Raw genomic sequence first — 17,877 nt, 5'->3', positions numbered from 1 at the left:
GTAAAAAGTGTTACTTAATAAAAATGTTATTTAATAAACAATCTTCTAAAATACAAGAAATTAACAACTTCCTAAAATACAATTCTTAAAAAACAATGAGTGGATAATCTTCTAAAATACAGTAAATGGATATACAATCTTATGTTGAATCTAAAATACAGTAAATGGATATACAATATTATGTTTTACAATGCATACAATTTAAAATTATAAAACTGTTGTGAAAATATCTTATAATATCTATGTCCTAAGAACTTGATAAATAGGCAATACAATGATAAAAAATATTATGGTATATAAATTGATACATGCATATAGTTAATACATGGCAATTAACTTAATTGAAAGATAAGATAAAGCACAGTCCGTGTGGTTCCAATAGTGATGGTTGTGATGATGTCGTGTGTTATAAATGGAAATCCAAAAACATTAAGTGAAAATCCAAAGTGTCCAAAAAATAATCCAAAATGAAATATCAATATAAATGTGTCCAAAGGATGTGTGTATACAAAAAAGATCCAATAAGATGAAATTAAAAAAACAAAAAAGACATAAAAAAAATCCATGGATATATGTGGCAAAAAAAGAAAAATTTGTTTAAAAATCTTACGCCTAGATTTCGAGTTTTGCGGCCAAAGGGGTGCGTTAGCTACGCGTGCTTTTTTTCCCCTGCACCTTTTAAATACCGCTGGTATTTAGAGTTTACAGAATGGCTTGTTTTTCAGTGCGTTAGGCTCCAAAAAGGGAGCGTAGAGCATAATTTAACGCCCCTGCAACTCTAGATACCAGCGGTGCTTACGGACGAGGCCAGCCTCAAAAACGTGCTCGTGCACGATTCCCCCATAGGAAACAATGGGGCTGTTTGAGCTGAAAAAAAACCTAACACCTGCAAAGAAGCAGCGTTCAGCTCCTAACGCAGCCCCATTGTTTCCTATGGGGAAACACTTCCTACGTCTGCACCTAACACTCTAACATGTACCCCGAGTCTAAACACCCCTAACCTTACACTTATTAACCCCTAATCTGCCGCCTCCGCTATCGTTGACCCCTGCATATTATTTTTAACCCCTAGTCTGCCGCTCCATACACCCCCGCCACCTACATTATCCCTATGTACCCCTAATCTGCTGCCCCTAACATCGCCGACCCCCTAACATCGCCGACCCCCTAATCTGCCGACCGGACCTGAGCGCTACTATAATAAAGTTATTAACCCCTAATCCGCCTCACTCCCGCCTCAATAACCCTATAAGAAATAGTATTAACCCCTAATCTGCCCTCCCTAACATCGCCGACACCTAACTTCAAGTATTAACCCCTAATCTGCCGATCGGAGCTCACCGCTACTCTAATAAATTTTTTAACCCCTAAAGCTAAGTCTAACCCTAACACTAACACCCCCCTAAGTTAAATATAATTTAAATGTAACAAAATAAATTAACTCTTATTATATAAATTATTCCTATTTAAAGCTAAATACTTACCTGTAAAATAAACCCTAATATAGCTACAATATAAATTATAATTATATTATAGCTATTTTAGGATTTATATTTATTTTACAGGCAACTTTGTAATTATTTTAACCAGGTACAATAGCTATTAAATAGTTAAGAACTATTTAATAGTTACCTAGTTAAAATAATAACAAAATTACCTGTAAAATAGTCGCAGAAAATAGTCAGTATTTAAGAGCTTTCTGGGCTAACGCCGGTTTATAAAGCTCTTAACTACTGTGCTCTAAAGTACACTAACACCCATAAACTACCTATGTACCCCCCCCCCACATCGCCGCCACTCTATTAAAATTTTTAACCCCTAATCTGCCGCTCCGTACACCGCCGCAACCTACGTTATCCCTATGAACCCCTAATCTGCTGCCCCTAACACCGCCGACCCCTATATTATATTTATTAACCCCTAATCTGCCGCCCCCAACGTCGCCTCCACCTACCTACACTTATTAACCCCTAATCTGCCGACCGGATCTCGCCGCTACTATAATAAATGTATTAACCCCTAATCCGCCTCACTCCCGCCTCAATAACCCTATAATAAATAGTATTAACCCCTAATCTGCTCTCCCTAACATCGCAGACACCTAACTTCAAGTATTAACCCCTAATCTGCCGACCGGAGCTCACCGCTACTCTACTAAATGTATTAACCCCTAAAGCTAAGTCTATCCCTAACACTAACACCCCCCTAAGTTAAATATAATTTTTATCTAACAAAATAAATTAACTCTTATTAAATAAATTAATCCTATTTAAAGCTAAATACTTACCTGTAAAATAAACCCTAATATAGCTACAATATAAATTATAATTATATTGTAGCTATTTTAGGATTAATATTTATTTTACAGGCAACTTTGTATTTATTTTAACCAGGTACAATAGCTATTAAATAGTTAATAACTATTTAATAGCTACCTAGTTAAAATAATAACAAAATTACCTGTAAAATAAATCCTAACCTAAGTTACAATTAAACCTAACACTACACTATCAATAAATTAATTAAATACAATACCTACAATTACCTACAATTAAACATAACAGTACACTATCAATAAATTAATTATATACAAATACCTACAAATAAATACAATTACATAAACTAACTAAAGTACAAAAAATAAAAAAGAACTAAGTTACAAAAAATAAAAAAATATTTACAAACATTAGAAAAATATTACAAGTTTAAACTAATTACACCTACTCTAAGCCCCCTAATAAAATAACAAAGCCCCCAAAATAAAAAAATGCCCTACCCTTTTCTAAAATTAAAATAGAAAAGCTCTTTTGCCTTACCAGCCCTGAAAAGGGCCCTTTGCGGGGCATGCCCCAAAGAATTCAGCTCTTTTGCCTGTAAAAAAAACCATAAAATACCCCCCCAACATTACAACCCACCACCCACATACCCCTAATCTAACCCAAACCCCCCTTAAATAAACCTAACACTAAGCCCCTGAAGATCTTCCTACCTTCTCTTCACCATGCCAGGTTCACCGATCGGTCCAGAGTCTTGATCCAAGCCCAAGCGGGGGGCTGAAGAGTGACGTCCATCCTCGGGCTGAAGTCTGGATCCAAGCGGCCGCTGAAGAAATCCATCATCGGGCTGAAGTCGGAAGTCCATCATCGAGATGAAGTCTTCTATCAAGCCGCATCTTCAATCTTCTTTCTTCTGGAGCGGAGCGGAGCCATCTTCTTTCCAACCGACGCGGATCCAACCTCTTCAACCGACGCCTTCTCGCCGAATGAAGGTTCCTTTAAGGGACGTCATCCAAGATGGCGTCCCTCGAATTCCGATTGGCTGATAGGATTCTATCAGCCAATCGGAATTAAGGTAGGAAAATTCTGATTGGCTGATGGAATCAGCCAATCAGAATCAAGTTCAATCCGATTGGCTGATCCAATCAGCCAATCAGAGTGAGCTTGCATTCTATTGGCTGTTCCGATCAGCCAATAGAATGCGAGCTCAAAATTTTTTAATAGAGTGGCGGCGATGTGGGGGGACCTCGGTTTAGGGGTACATAGGTAGTTTATGGGTTTTAGTGTACTTTAGAGCACAGTAGTTAAGAGCTTTATAAACCGGCGTTAGCCCAGAAAGCTCTTAACTACTGACTTTTTTCTGCGGCTGGAGTTTGGTCGTTACTCACTCCAGCCACGACTCTAAATACCGGCGTTAGAAAGATCCCATTGAAAAGATATGATACGCAATTGACGTAAGGGGATCTGCGGTATGGAAAAGTCGCGGCTGGAAAGTGAGCGTTAGACCCTTTAATGACTGACTCCAAATACCAGAGGGCATTAAAAACCAGCGTTAGGAGCCTCTAACGCTGGTTTTCACGGCTACCGCCCAACTCTAAATCTAGGCGTTACAAAATACTGGAAAAGGTAAAAGTAAAAATAAAAATGCAGTGAAAAATGCAGTGAGAAAAAAAGGTGTACCCCTTAAAAAATATATAATAATAATGTATAGAAAAAATAGAATGAGGGTGTGCCCTCAAAAGTATGTATAACTGTTTTCCTTCTTTAGTGCATAAAAAGTTAGATCCTTATTTCCAAATAAGTGTTAAATCCTAAATATAATGGTGGTGGTGGTATAGTATTTGCTTGTAATCTTCTTTCAGAAGTGGTTATAGTAATCCTAAATCTGACATCGGATTCCTATATAAAAAATAAAAAGAACATAGTGCAATATTGCCTCTATATTTATAACAAAATAACGGCTAGATTTAGAGTTGGGCGGTAGCCGTGAAAACCAGCGTTAGAGGCTCCTAACGCTGGTTTTTACCGCCCGCTGGTATTTGGAGTCAGTCAGGAAAGGGTCTAACGCTCACTTTGCAGCCGTGACTTTTCCATACCGCAGATCCCCCTACGCCATTTGCGTATCCTATCTTTTCAATGGGATCTTTCTAACGCCCGTATTTAGAGTCGTGGCTGAAGTGAGCATTAGAAATCTAACGACAAAACTCCAGCCGCAGAAAATAGTCAGTATTTAAGAGCTTTCTGGGCTAACGCCGGTTTATAAAGCTCTTAACTACTGTGCTCTAAAGTACACTAACACCCATAAACTACCTATGTACCCCCCCCCCACATCGCCGCCACTCTATTAAAAATTTTAACCCCTAATCTGCCGCTCCGTACACTGCCGCAACCTACGTTATCCCTATGAACCCCTAATCTGCTGCCCCTAACACCGCCGACCCCTATATTATATTTATTAACCCCTAATCTGCCGCCCCCAACGTCGCCTCCACCTACCTACACTTATTAACCCCTAATCTGCCGACCGGATCTCGCCGCTACTATAATAAATGTATTAACCCCTAATCCGCCTCACTCCCGCCTAAATAACCCTATAATAAATAGTATTAACCCCTAATCTGCTCTCCCTAACATCGCAGACACCTAACTTCAAGTATTAACCCCTAATCTGCCGACCGGAGCTCACCGCTACTCTACTAAATGTATTAACCCCTAAAGCTAAGTCTATCCCTAACACTAACACCCCCCTAAGTTAAATATAATTTAAGTTTAACGAAATAAATTAACTCTTATTAAATAAATGATTCCTATTTAAAGCTAAATACTTACCTGTAAAATAAATCCTAATATAGCTACAATATAAATTATAATTACATTGTAGCTATTTTAGGATTAATATTTATTTTACAGGCAACTTTGTATTTATTTTAACCAGGTACAATAGCTATTAAATAGTTAAGAACTATTTAATAGCTACCTAGTTAAAATAATAACAAAATTACCTGTAAAATAAATCCTAACCTAAGTTACAATTAAACCTAACACTACACTATCAATAAATTAATTAAATACAATACCTACAATTATCTACAATTAAACCTAACACTACACTATCAATAAAATTAATTAAATACAATACCTACAAATAAATACAATTAAATAAACTAACTAAAGTACAAAAAATAAAAAAGAACTAAGTTACAAAAAATAAAAAAATATTTACAAACATTAGAAAAATATTACAAGTTTAAACTAATTACACCTACTCTAAGCCCCCTAATAAAATAACAAAGCCCCCAAAATAAAAAAATGCCCTACCCTATTCTAAAATTAAAATAGAAAAGCTCTTTTGCCTTACCAGCCCTGAAAAGGGCCCTTTGCGGGGCATGCCCCAAAGAATTCAGCTCTTTTGCCTGTAAAAAAAAAACATACAATACACCCCCTGAAACATTACAACCCACCACCCACATACCCCTAATCTAACCCAAACCCCCCTTAAATAAACCTAACACTAAGCCCACCGGGTCCCGATCTGTCCAGAAGAGCCTCCGAAATCTTCATCCAAGCCCAAGCAGAATTTTCCTACCTTAATTCCGATTGGCTGATAGAATCCTATCAGCCAATCGGAATTTGACGGACGCCATCTTGGATGACGTCCCTTAAAGGAACCGTCATTCAGCGAGTAGGCGTCGGTAGAAGAGGATGGATCCGCGTCGGCTGGAAGAGGATGGCTCCGGAAGAAAGAAGACTGAAGATGCCGCTTCATAGAAGACTTCATCCCGATGATGGACTTCTTCAGCGCCCGCTTGGATCAAGACTTCAGCCCGATGATGGATTTCTTCAGCCGCCGCTTGGATCCAGACTTCAGCCAGAGGAAGGACGTCACTCTTCAGCCCCCGCTTGGGCTTGGATGAAGATTTCGGAGGCTCTTCTGGACAGATCGGGACCCGGTGTGTAGAAGACAAGGTAGGGAGATCTTCAGGGGCTTAGTGTTAGGTTTATTTAAGGGGGTTTGGGTTAGATTAGGGGTATGTGGGTGGTGGGTTGTAATGTTGGGGGGGGTATTGTATGTTTTTTTTTTACAGGCAAAAGAGCTGAATTCTTTCGGGCATGCCCCGCAAAGGGCCCTTTTCAGGGCTGGTAAGGTAAAAGAGCTTTTCTATTTTAATTTTAGAATAGGGTAGGTCATTTTTTTATTTTGGGGGGCTTTGTTATTTTATTAGGGGGCTTAGAGTAGGTGTAATTAGTTTAAAATTGTTGTAATATTTTTCTAATGTTTGTAAATATTTTTTTATTTTTTGTAACTTAGTTCTTTTTTATTTTTTGTGACTTAGTTCTTTTTTATTTTTTGTACTTTAGTTAGTTTATTTAATTGTATTTATTTGTAGGTATTGTATTTAATTAATTTATTGATAGTCTAGTGTTAGGTTTAATTGTAACTTAGGTTAGGATTTATTTTACAGGTAATTTTGTAATTATTTTAACTATTTTAGCTATTAAATAGTTAATAACTATTTAATAGCTATTGTACCTGGTTAAAATAAATACAAAGTTGCCTGTAAAATAAATATTAATCCTAAAATAGCTACAATATAATTATAATTTATATTGTAGCTATATTAGGGTTTATTTTACAGGTAAGTATTTAGCTTTAAATAGGAATAATTTATTTAATAAGAGTTAATTTATTTCGTTAGATTTGAATTATATTTAACTTAGGGGGGTGTTAGGGTGAGGGTTAGACTTAGCTTTAGGGGTTAATACATTTATTATAGTAGCGGCGAGCTCCGGTCGGCAGATTAGGGGTTAATACTTGAAGTTAGGTGTTGGCGATGTTAGGGAGAGCAGATTAGGGGTTAATACTATTTATTATAGGGTTATTGAGGCGGGAGTGAGGCGGATTAGGGGTTAATACATTTATTATAGTAGCGGTGCGGTCCGGTCGGCAGATTAGGGGTTAATAAGTGTAGGTAGGTAGCGGCGACGTTGGTGGGGGCAGATTAGGGGTTAATAAATATAATATAGGGGTCGGCGGTGTTAGGGGTAGCAGATTAGGGGTACATAGGTAAAATGTAGGTTGCGGCGGTGTACGGAGCGGCAGATTAGGGGTTAATAATAATATGCAGGGGTCAGCGATAGCGGGGTCGGCAGATTAGAGGTTAATAAGTGTAAGGTTAGGGGTGTTTAGACTCGGGGTTCATGTTAGAGTGTAGACTTAGGAAGTGTTTTCCCATAGGAAACAATGGGGCTGCGTTAGGAGCTGAACGCTCCTTTTTTGCAGGTGTTAGGTTTTTTTTCAGCTCAAACTGCCCCATTGTTTCCTATGGGGGAATCGTGCACGAGCACGTTTTTGAAGCTGGCCGCGTCCGTAAGCACCGCTGGTATCGAGAGTTGCAGTTGCGGTAAATATGCTCTACGCTCGCTTTTTTGAGCCTAACGCAGCCCTTCTGTGAACTCTAAATACTAGCGGTATTTAAAAGGTGCGGGAGAAAAAAAGCATGCGTAGCTAACGCACCCCTTTGGCACCAGAACTCTAAATTTAGCCTTAAGAATCCTGCTTACCGTGTGTGCCTGAGCCGCAATACCAGTACAATCTACGCGTTTCGGTCTGTGAGGACCTTTCTCAAGACTGGTATCAGCTGTATTATGTTGCTACCTTAAATAGATTGAATTGTCCAATTGGACCTTTGCAAAAAATTGCGCCATAATTTTTTTTGTGCCTAAAATTCGCACCAAATTTAATGACCTTAAGCTCTTGTGAAGCTAACCTGTATGGATTAGCTATTCTTATGCCCCGGAAATGTTTACAGGTTGTCTTGGAGTGTTTACACATCCTCCGTGCATGTCCTCTGATCCGGAATAACCGGAAACGTTCAGACCCGGAAGTTGTATTACGCACTTTCGGTCATGCGCTAATGACTTAAATGAGGCTCTGGTATTCTTGGCGGCAAAGAGCATGTTTCTAAAAAAACAAAAAGTATTGCGGTCTCAGGAGTATATGAGTATTTGCAGGATTTGTTGCCTATATTGACAAAAAAAGTAACGGCCAAGCTTACTCTACTCATACATATAATTTATGTGTCAGTATGGATTTAGCCAAAAGGTATTTTATTACGCTTATTACTATTTTCCTGCATAGATCTGATAATTAGATATTTCTATACACAGTGTGCACTTAGGGAGGTAATTATCAACGTGTCTAATTTACCTGCCTTCGCCGGTTCAATACGCCCGCCTAAGCTCGCCTACCATCGCCGCCGCGGACCTGCAAAATTTCGCCTAAGTTATCAAAAAAGCTGTCAAAAAGCCGCGCACCAAGTACGGGGCGATGAGCAGCGGACTGTGAGAGTTATCACTCATCCGATCTCGCTGCTCTTCGGCTTTTTGACAGCTTACTTGCTAGCCTGTCACTAAGCACCCACACTAAACTACACTGTTCTACCCCCTATACCGGCGCCCCCGGAGCCCCCCGCAACTCAATAAAGTTATTAACCCCTAAACCGCCGCAACTCTTATCAATGTATTAACCCCTAAACCGCCGCTCCCGGACACCTCCGCCACCTACATTATACCTAGTAACCCCTATCCTGCCCCCCCTATACTGCCGCCCTCTATAATAAATTTATTAAACCCTATCCTGCTGATCCCGGACCTCGCCGCAACTAAATAAATAGTTTAACCCCTGAACCGCTGCTCCCGTACCCCGCCACAACCTATATTAAACTTATTAACCCCTATCCTGCCCCCCCTATACCGTCGCCACCTATAATAAATTTATTAACCCCTATCCTGCTGATCCCAGACCTCGCTGCAACTAAATAGTTTAACCCCTGAACCGCTGCTCCCGGACCCCGCGGCAACCTATATTAAACTTATTAACCCCTATCCTGCCCCCCCTACACCGTCGTCACCTATAATAAATTTATTAACCCCTATCCTGCCCCCCCTACACCGCCGCCACTGTAATAAAATTATTAACCCCTAAACCTAAGTCTAACCCTAACACCCCCCTAACTAAATATTAATTAAATAAATCTAAATAATATTTCTCTTATTAAATAAATTTTTCCTATTTAAAACTAAATACTTACCTTTAAAATAAACCCTAATATAGCTACAATATAAATAATAATTATATTGTAGCTATCTTAGGATTTATTTTTATTTTACAGGCATCTTTCAATTTATTTTAACTAGGTACAATAGCTATTAAATAGTTATTAACTATTTAATAGCTTACCTAGCTAAAATAAAGAGAAATTTACCTGTAAAATAAAAATTAACCTAAGTTACAATTACACCAAACACTACACTATACTTTAATAAATTATTCCTATTTAAAACTAAATACTTACCTGTAAAATAAACCCTAAGATAGCTACAATATAATTAATAATTACATTGTAGCTATTTTAGGATTTATATTTATTTTACAGTTAACTTTGTATTTATTTTAGCTACTTAGAATAGTTATTAAATAGTTATTAACTATTTAATAACTACTTAGCTAAAAGAAATACAAAATTACCTGTAAAATAAATCCTAACCTAATTTACAATTAAACCTAACACTACACTATCATTAAATTAATTAAATAAATGACCTACAAATAACTACAATTAAATACAATTAAATAAACTAACTAAAGTACAAAAAATAAAAAAAGCTGTTACAAAAAAAAAAAAAGTTACAAACATTTAAAAAATATTACAGCAATTTTAAGCTAATTACACCTAATCTAAGCCCCCTAATAAAATAACAAAGCCCCCCAAAATAAAAAAAATGCCCTACCCTATTCTAAATTAAAAAAGTTCAAAGCTCTTTTACCTTACCAGCCCTTAAAAGGGCCTTTTGCGGGGCATGCCCCAAAGAAAACAGCTCTTTTGCCTGTAAAAGAAAAATACAACCCCCCCAACGTTAAAACCCACCACCCACATACCCCTAATCTAACCCAAACCCCCCTTAAATAAACCTAACACTACCACCCTGAAGATCATCCTACCTTGAGTCGTCTTCACTCAACCGAGCCACCGATGGAACCAAAGAGGAGATCCGGAGAGGCAGAAGTGATCCTCCAAGGGGCGCTGAAGAAGTCTTCCATCCGATGAAGTCATCATCCAGGCGGCACTGAAGAAATCTTCCATCCGGGCGATGTCATCTTCCAAGCGGAGCTGAAGAAGTCTTCCATCCGGGCGATGTCATCTTCCAAGCGGGGTCTTCAATCTTCTTTCTTCAGGATTCATCTTCATCCCGCCGACGCGGAACATCCTTCTTCCCCGACGGACTAACGACGAATGAAGGCTCCTTTAAGGGACGTCATCCAAGATGGCATCCCTTCAATTCCGATTGGCTGATAGTATTCTATCAGCCAATCGGAATTAAGGTAGGAAAAATCTGATTGGCTGATTGAATCAGCCAATCAGATAGAGCTCGCATTCTATTGGCTGATCGGAACAGCCAATAGAATGTGAGCTCAATCTGATTGGCTGATTGGATCAGCCAATCGGATTGAACTGATTCCATCAGCCAATCAGAATTTTCCTACCTTAATTCTGATTGGCTGATAGAATCCTATCAGCCAATCAGAATTCGAGGGATGCCATCTTGGATGACGTCCCTTAAAGGAACCTTCATTCTTCAGTTGGACGTCGAACGAAGAGGATGGATCCGCACCGGAGGTCTTCAAGATCAGCCGCTCGTCATCGGATGGAAGAACATAGAAGATGCGGCTTGGATGAAGATGTTTGCTGGTCCGGATGTCCTCTTCTGCCCGGATAGGATGAAGATTTCTTCCCGAAGATGGACTTCTTCATTTGCCACTTGGATCAAGACTTCAGCCGGAGGATGGGCGTCACTCTTCAGCTCCCGCTTGGGCTTGGATGAAGACATCGGAGGCTCTTCTGGACCGATCGGTGAACCCGGTGTGGTGAATACAAGGTAGGGAGATCTTTAGGGGCTTAGTGTTAGGTTTATTTAAGGGGGGGTTAGGTTAGATTAGGGGTATGTGGGTGGTGGGTTGTAATTTTTTTTACAGGCAAAAGAGCTGAATTATTTGGGGCATGCCCCGCAAATGGCCCTTTTCAGGGCTGGTAAGGTAAAAGAGATTTTAATTTTAGAATAGGGTAGGGCATTTTTTTATTTTGGGGGCTTTGTTATTTTATTAGGGGGCTTAGAGTAGGTGTAATTAGTTTAAAATTGTTGTAATATTTTTCTAATGTTTGTAAATATTTTTTTATTTTTTGTAACTTAGTTCTTTTTTATTTTTTGTACTTTAGTTAGTTTATTTAATTGTATTTATTTGTAGGTATTGTATTTAATTAATTTATTGATAGTGTAGTGTTAGGTTTAATTGTAACTTAGGTTAGGATTTATTTTACAGGTAATTTTGTAATTATTTTAACTAGGTAGCTATTAAATAGTTCTTAACTATTTAATAGCTATTGTACCTTGTTAAAATAATTACAAAGTTGCCTGTAAAATAAATATTAATCCTCAAATAGCTACAATATAATTATTTGTTATATTGTAGCTATATTAGGGTTTATTTTACAGGTAAGTATTTAGCTTTAAATAGGAATAATTTATTTAATAAGAGTTCGTTTTTTTCGTTAGATTTAAATTATATTTAAGTTAGGGGGGTGTTAGTGTTAGGGTTAGGCTTAGCTTTAGGGGTTAATACATTTATTAGAGTAGCGGCAAGGTCCGGTCGGCAGATTAGGGGTTAATAATTGAAGTTAGGTGTCGGCGATGTTAGGGAGGGCAGATTAGGGGTTAATACTATTTCTTATAGAGTTATTGAGGCAGGAGTGAGGCGGATTAGGGGTTATTAACTTTATTATAATAGTGTTAAGGTCCGGTCGGCAGATTAGGGGTTAGTTATTGTAGGTAGCTGGCGGCGACGTTGTGGGGGGCAGATTAGGGGTTAATAAATATAATATAGGGGTCGGCGGTGTTAGGGGCAGCAGATTAGGGGTACATAAGTATAACGTAGGTGGCGGCGGTGTGCGGTCAGCAGATTAGGGGTTAAAAAATTTTAATCGAGTGGCAGCGATATGGGGGGGCCTCGATTTAGGTGTACATAGGTAGTTTATGGGTGTTAGTGTACTTTAGAGCACAGCAGTTAAGAGCTTTATGAACCAGCGTTAGCCCAGAAAGCTCTTAACTCCTGTTTTTTTTCTGCGGCTGGAGTTTTGTCGTTAGATTTCTAACGCTCACTTCAGCCAAGACTCTAAATACCAGCGTTAGAAAGATCCCATTGAAAAGATAGGCTACGCAATTGGCGTAGGGGGATCTGCGGTATGGAAAAGTCGCGGATGGAAAGTGAGCGTTAGACCCTTTAATGACTGACTCCAAATACCAGCGGGCGGTAAAAACCAGCGTTAGGAGCCTCTAACGCTGGTTTTGACGGCTAACGCAAAACTCCAAATCTAGGCCTAAGTGTTTTGAAGAGCTGACTGCATCTAGTAAGAATTTTTTTCAAAGAGGGAATTTTTAAGAGTTTGCATTAGGATTTAACCCACAGCTTTTTTAAGCGCCACCTGAATTTTCCAATTTGATACTCCCTAGTTATATAGCTACCTAGGAAGAAGGTAGCTTCTATTAGGTTGGCCAGTTGGGGAACTCAGCGCATCACTTCACACTAATTTTATTATATCATATTGTTCCCCATATGCCAAAAACCCACCCTTTTCTTTACACAAGCTTCTTGCATTAGCATAGATTGAAAGGGACAGTAAAGTCAAAATTCAACAATTCTCTTTGTATCTTTTGTTGAAAAGTAAAATGGAGAGTTCTCTAAAATCACATGCACTATTAATTTTGGTTTTCATGTCCCTTTAAGGTTACCATTACTCACTGTATTTTATTAAAACAAGTTTTAACAGGTTTCTCTTTTTCTCTGCTCTTTTACACTGAAAAATGATGAAAAAACAAACAATTGGAGATGCACTCTCGGTGTAGACCACTAAAAGATAAATCAACGTAATGGTTTTTTAAAAAAACACATTGAGTTTATATATCTTTCTGCTCCCTGTGACTCTCTGGACCCAGCCGTAAGTAGGTGACGTGAAGAATCTGGGTCGCCGACAGTTGGCTGATACCGCACTCCTGCTTTGTATCCTGGGAGAGGAGGTGAACCTACCGGACGACTCTGAGGATCCTTTATGCCCAGTTAGCGCTATTCCAGTGCTTTCCTACATGTGAATGCGTTTGTGCACTTTATATTTTACACAAGTTGTCTGATTGCACCATGAGGATCCTGCTTTATTTTATTGTCTTTTCCACCCACCAGTTTCATGTAAGTTAATGCTTCTCTTAAAGTCTATACTAGACAATGTGGGTGTCCAAATCTTCCGGAGCAAATATTCGGGGAAATTTGTTTTCCAAAATATTTGTCTACTGCACTATTTGGAATTTGTTTCTTTTAAATGAAATGAAAAGTGAATATCCATGGAATATTTATATTTGTTTTCGTTAAACAAATGTTCTTTTGCTACAGGTGAAAAAGTTTACTTTTATAGTTACCGCTAATGCACTGGAGAAACACTCTAATCCCAACTCTTCTGCACGGATCCGTGAGCCGCGCTAATAAAAAGGCTTAGCGCAGTAGAACCCAGAGTATGAGCTAAACGTTTAGTGCCCTGAGATGCACAGTGCTAAGCCTTCTATTCAGGGGCTCAGTGTAGTTGTGTCAGGATTAACTCGGCTCTCCAGCATGCTAGAGGCAAGTATTTAATCCCTAAAGACAATTTAACCTCTTCACACCATTACGACATTTTAGGATGTCATGGAACGTCCTACCAGATACGGCATTCTGCAGCTTCCCACTTTGACGAAGTGAAGAATCGGCCTGGGGGGCGTGCCTAGCCTTTAAATTTAGTTGGTGCATTTATTCGAATATTCCTATTGTAAAAACAAATCGAACATCCCATTTTCATACAAATATGCATTTGTAGGCGACACTTCTCCCCTCCCCTCTGAAATTTCCCTTTCCAAGTCATGTTTCCACTATGCTTAATTCAATTGTATGAGGAACTACAATTTTAGTTCAATCTCCCTTTACAAGGACAGTCACTTTAATGATTTATTTTAAACAACTTTCCAATTTACTTTTATCATCAAATATGCTTTTTTCTCTTGGTATTCTTTGTTGAAAGCTAAACCTAGGTAGGCTCATATGCTAATTTCTAAGCCCTTGAATGCCACATCTTATCTCAGTGCATTTTAACAGTTTTTTTACAGCTAGACAGCGTTAGTTCATGTGTGCCATATAGACAGCATTGTGGTCACTCCTGTGGAGTTACTTATGAGTCAGCACTGATTTGCTAAAATACATGTATGTCAAAATAACTGAAATAAGGGGCAGTCTGCAGAGGCTTAGATGCAAGGTATTCACAGAGGTAAAAAGTGTATTAATACAACAGTGTGGGTTGTGCAAAACTGGGGAATGGGTAATAAAGGGATTATCTATATTTTTACAAAGATAAAAAGATATAGAAATTTTAGTGTAGAGTGTCCCTTTAAGGCAGGGGTGGGCAATTATAGGCCCTCCAGATGTTATGGACTACATCTCCTATATTGCTCTTTCAGCCATGATGCTGGCAAAGCATCATGGGAGATGTAGTCCATAACATCTGGAAGGCCGATAGTTGCCCACCCCTGCTTTAAGGGATCTGATATATTTTGAAGATCAAAATTAAGAAAAGATCTTGACATATAAAAGTGTAATCAACACAAAATTCTTCCTACATATATACTGAGCTCTTGGTAAGTAGCAAGGAACTTACCTCTTAAAAAGATAGTGTGTAAGGGCATGACCTGAGTTCCATGGATAGGATAGCTTAGGGGTAAGTTCAATGGTGCTATCAGAACGTTGTTATTTACAGATCCGTACCTAGTGGATAGATACAATAGAAAAAACAAGTCACCTTGCAAAAATAAACATTTCATAAACATTCTGTTGTTGATTCCAGTCCATTAGATAAACGTATCAAATTATTTATATACAGAAATCTTTATAGACCTTAATGGTCATTTTCTGTTAAAAACCATTAGATTAGGATATATACTATAGATTAGTACTATATACTATATATACACATACACACACATATATACATATACACACACATATATATATATATATATATATATATATATATATATATATATATATACAGTGGGGAAAAAAGTATTTAGTCAGCCACCAATTGTGCAAGTTCTCCCACTTAAGAAGATGAGCGAGGCCTGTAATTTTCATCATAGGTATACCTCAACTATGAGAGACAAAATGTGGAAACAAATCCAGACAGACAATCACATTGTCTGATTTGGAAAGAATTTATTTGCAAATTATGGTGGAAAATAAGTATTTGGTCAATATCAAAAGTTCATCTCAATACTTTGTTATATATCCTTTGTTGGCAATGACAGAGGTCAAACGTTTTCTATAAGTCTTCACAAGGTTGTCACACACTGTTGCTGGTATGTTGGCCCATTCCTGCATGCAGATCTCCTCTAGAGCAGTGATGTTTTGGGGCTGTCGCTGGGCAACACAGACTTTCAACTCCCTCCAAAGGTTTTCTATGGGGTTGATATCTAGAGACGGGCTAGGCCACTCCAGGACCTTGAAATGCTTCTTACGAAGCCACTCCTTCGTTGCCCGGGTGGTGTGTTTGGGATCATTGTCATGCTGAAAGACCCAGCCACATTCATCTTCAATGCCCTTGCTGTTGGAAGGAGGTTTGCACTCAAAATCTCACGATACATGGCCCCATTCATTCTTTCATGTACAGGGATCAGTCGTCCTGTTCCCTTTGCAGAGAAACAGCCCCAAAGCATGATGTTGCCACCCCCATGCTTCACAGTAGGTATGGTGTTCTCTCTCCTCCAAACACGACAAGTTGTGTTTCTACCAAACAGTTCTACTTTGGTTTCATCTGACCATATGACATTCTCCCAATCTGCTTCTGGATCATCCAAATGCTCTCTAGCATACTTCATATGGGCCCGGACATGTACTGGCTTAAGCAGGCGGACACGTCTGGCACTGCAGGATCTGAGTCCCTGGCAGCGTAGTGTGTTACTGATGGTAGCCTTTGTTACGTTGGTCCAGCTCTCTGCAGGTCATTCACTAGGTCCCCCTGTGTGGTTCTGGGATGTTTTCTTGTGATCATTTTGACCCCACGGGGTGAGATCTTGCGTGGAGCCCCAGATCGAGGGAGATTATCAGTGGTCTTGTATGTCTTCCATTTTCTAATTATTGCTCCCACAGTTGATTTATTCACACCAAGCTGCTTGCCTATTGCAGATTCAGTCTTCCCAGCCTGGTGCAGGTCTACAATTTTGTTTCTGGTGTCCTTCTACAGCTCTTTGGTCTTCACCATAGTGGAGTTTGGAGTGTGACTGTTTGAGGTTGTGGACAGGTGTCTTTTATACTGATAACAAGTTCAAACAGGTGCCATTAATACAGGTAATGAGTGGAGGACAGAGGAGCCTCTTAAAGAAGAAGATACAGGTATGTGAGAGACAGAAATCTTGCTTGTTTGCAGGTGACCAAATACTTATTTTCCACCATAATTTGCAAATAAATTCTTTCCAAATCAGACAATGTGATTGTATTTGTTTCCACATTTTGTCTCTCATAGTTGAGGTATACCTATGATGAAAATTACAGGCCTCTCATCTTCTTAAGAGGGAGAACTTGCACAATTGGTGGCTGACTAAATACTTTTCCCGCCGCTGTGTGTATGTATATATATATATATATGTGTGTGTGTGTGTGTGTGTGTGTGTGTGTGTATATATATATATATATATAAACAAATTAGTTATAAAGAGCTCTACCACATCTAGAGAGCTAAAGCGGATTACAGGCCGCACCATGAACCACCGTCACAGTATAATTGGAAATGATATCCTAAACAGGTATGCTGAACATATATATTTTTAATAAAAACATAGCCAAAAGACACATGCTGAAAAAATGGCAATAGACAAAATACAGATTACAAGTGTAGTGCACTACTGATATATGATTCTTGCTAGCATATTCAAAGTTAGAGCCAACTCATGAGAAAGTTCATCTCTGATACCGATATATGTGTGTGTGTATATATATATATATATATGTATGTATGTGCGTGTGTATGTATGTATGTGCGTGTGTATGTATGTATGTGCGTGTGTATGTATGTATGTATGTATGTATGTGCGTGTGTATGTATGTATGTATGTATGTGCGTGCGCGTGTATATATATATATATATATATATATATATATATATATATACACACACATACATATATATATATATATATATATATATATATATATATATCTCTTTAGACAGTGTTGGCTCTAGACTTTGCAAGGTCTTAGGCAAAACTTGAACATGAGGCCCCTACTGACACCCATAGTAAAAAATAAATAAAAACAATGCAATAATAAGAATTATATATATACTGTATAAGTTGCATATTTTAAGGCAAACCCTAACAAATCCCAGAAAATAGGAATGGACAGGGTCCGATCTATCAAAGCTTCAACTGATAATGCGCTGGAAGTCCATGTCAAATTAGACACAAAGTTGATACGCCATAG

General features: G+C 38.5%; 1 protein-coding gene across 2 annotated transcripts in view; it reads right to left on the bottom strand.

Moving 5' to 3' along the window:
* LOC128665795 (beta-1,4 N-acetylgalactosaminyltransferase 2-like) overlaps positions 1 to 17,877 on the bottom strand; it is a 325,846-nt gene that overhangs the window by 155,880 nt on the left and 152,089 nt on the right. For both annotated transcript variants that reach the window (XM_053719997.1, XM_053719998.1), the window contains exon 4: positions 15,062 to 15,168. In XM_053719997.1, the coding sequence (XP_053575972.1) occupies positions 15,062 to 15,168 (107 nt within the window). The remainder of the gene's footprint in view (positions 1 to 15,061; positions 15,169 to 17,877) is intronic.

This window comes from Bombina bombina, chromosome 7 (assembly GCF_027579735.1).
Source record: "Bombina bombina isolate aBomBom1 chromosome 7, aBomBom1.pri, whole genome shotgun sequence".
Taxonomy (NCBI): Eukaryota; Metazoa; Chordata; class Amphibia; order Anura; family Bombinatoridae; genus Bombina; species Bombina bombina.
Note: the sequence above shows the minus strand (reverse complement) of the source record. Positions and strands in the feature narration are given on the sequence as shown.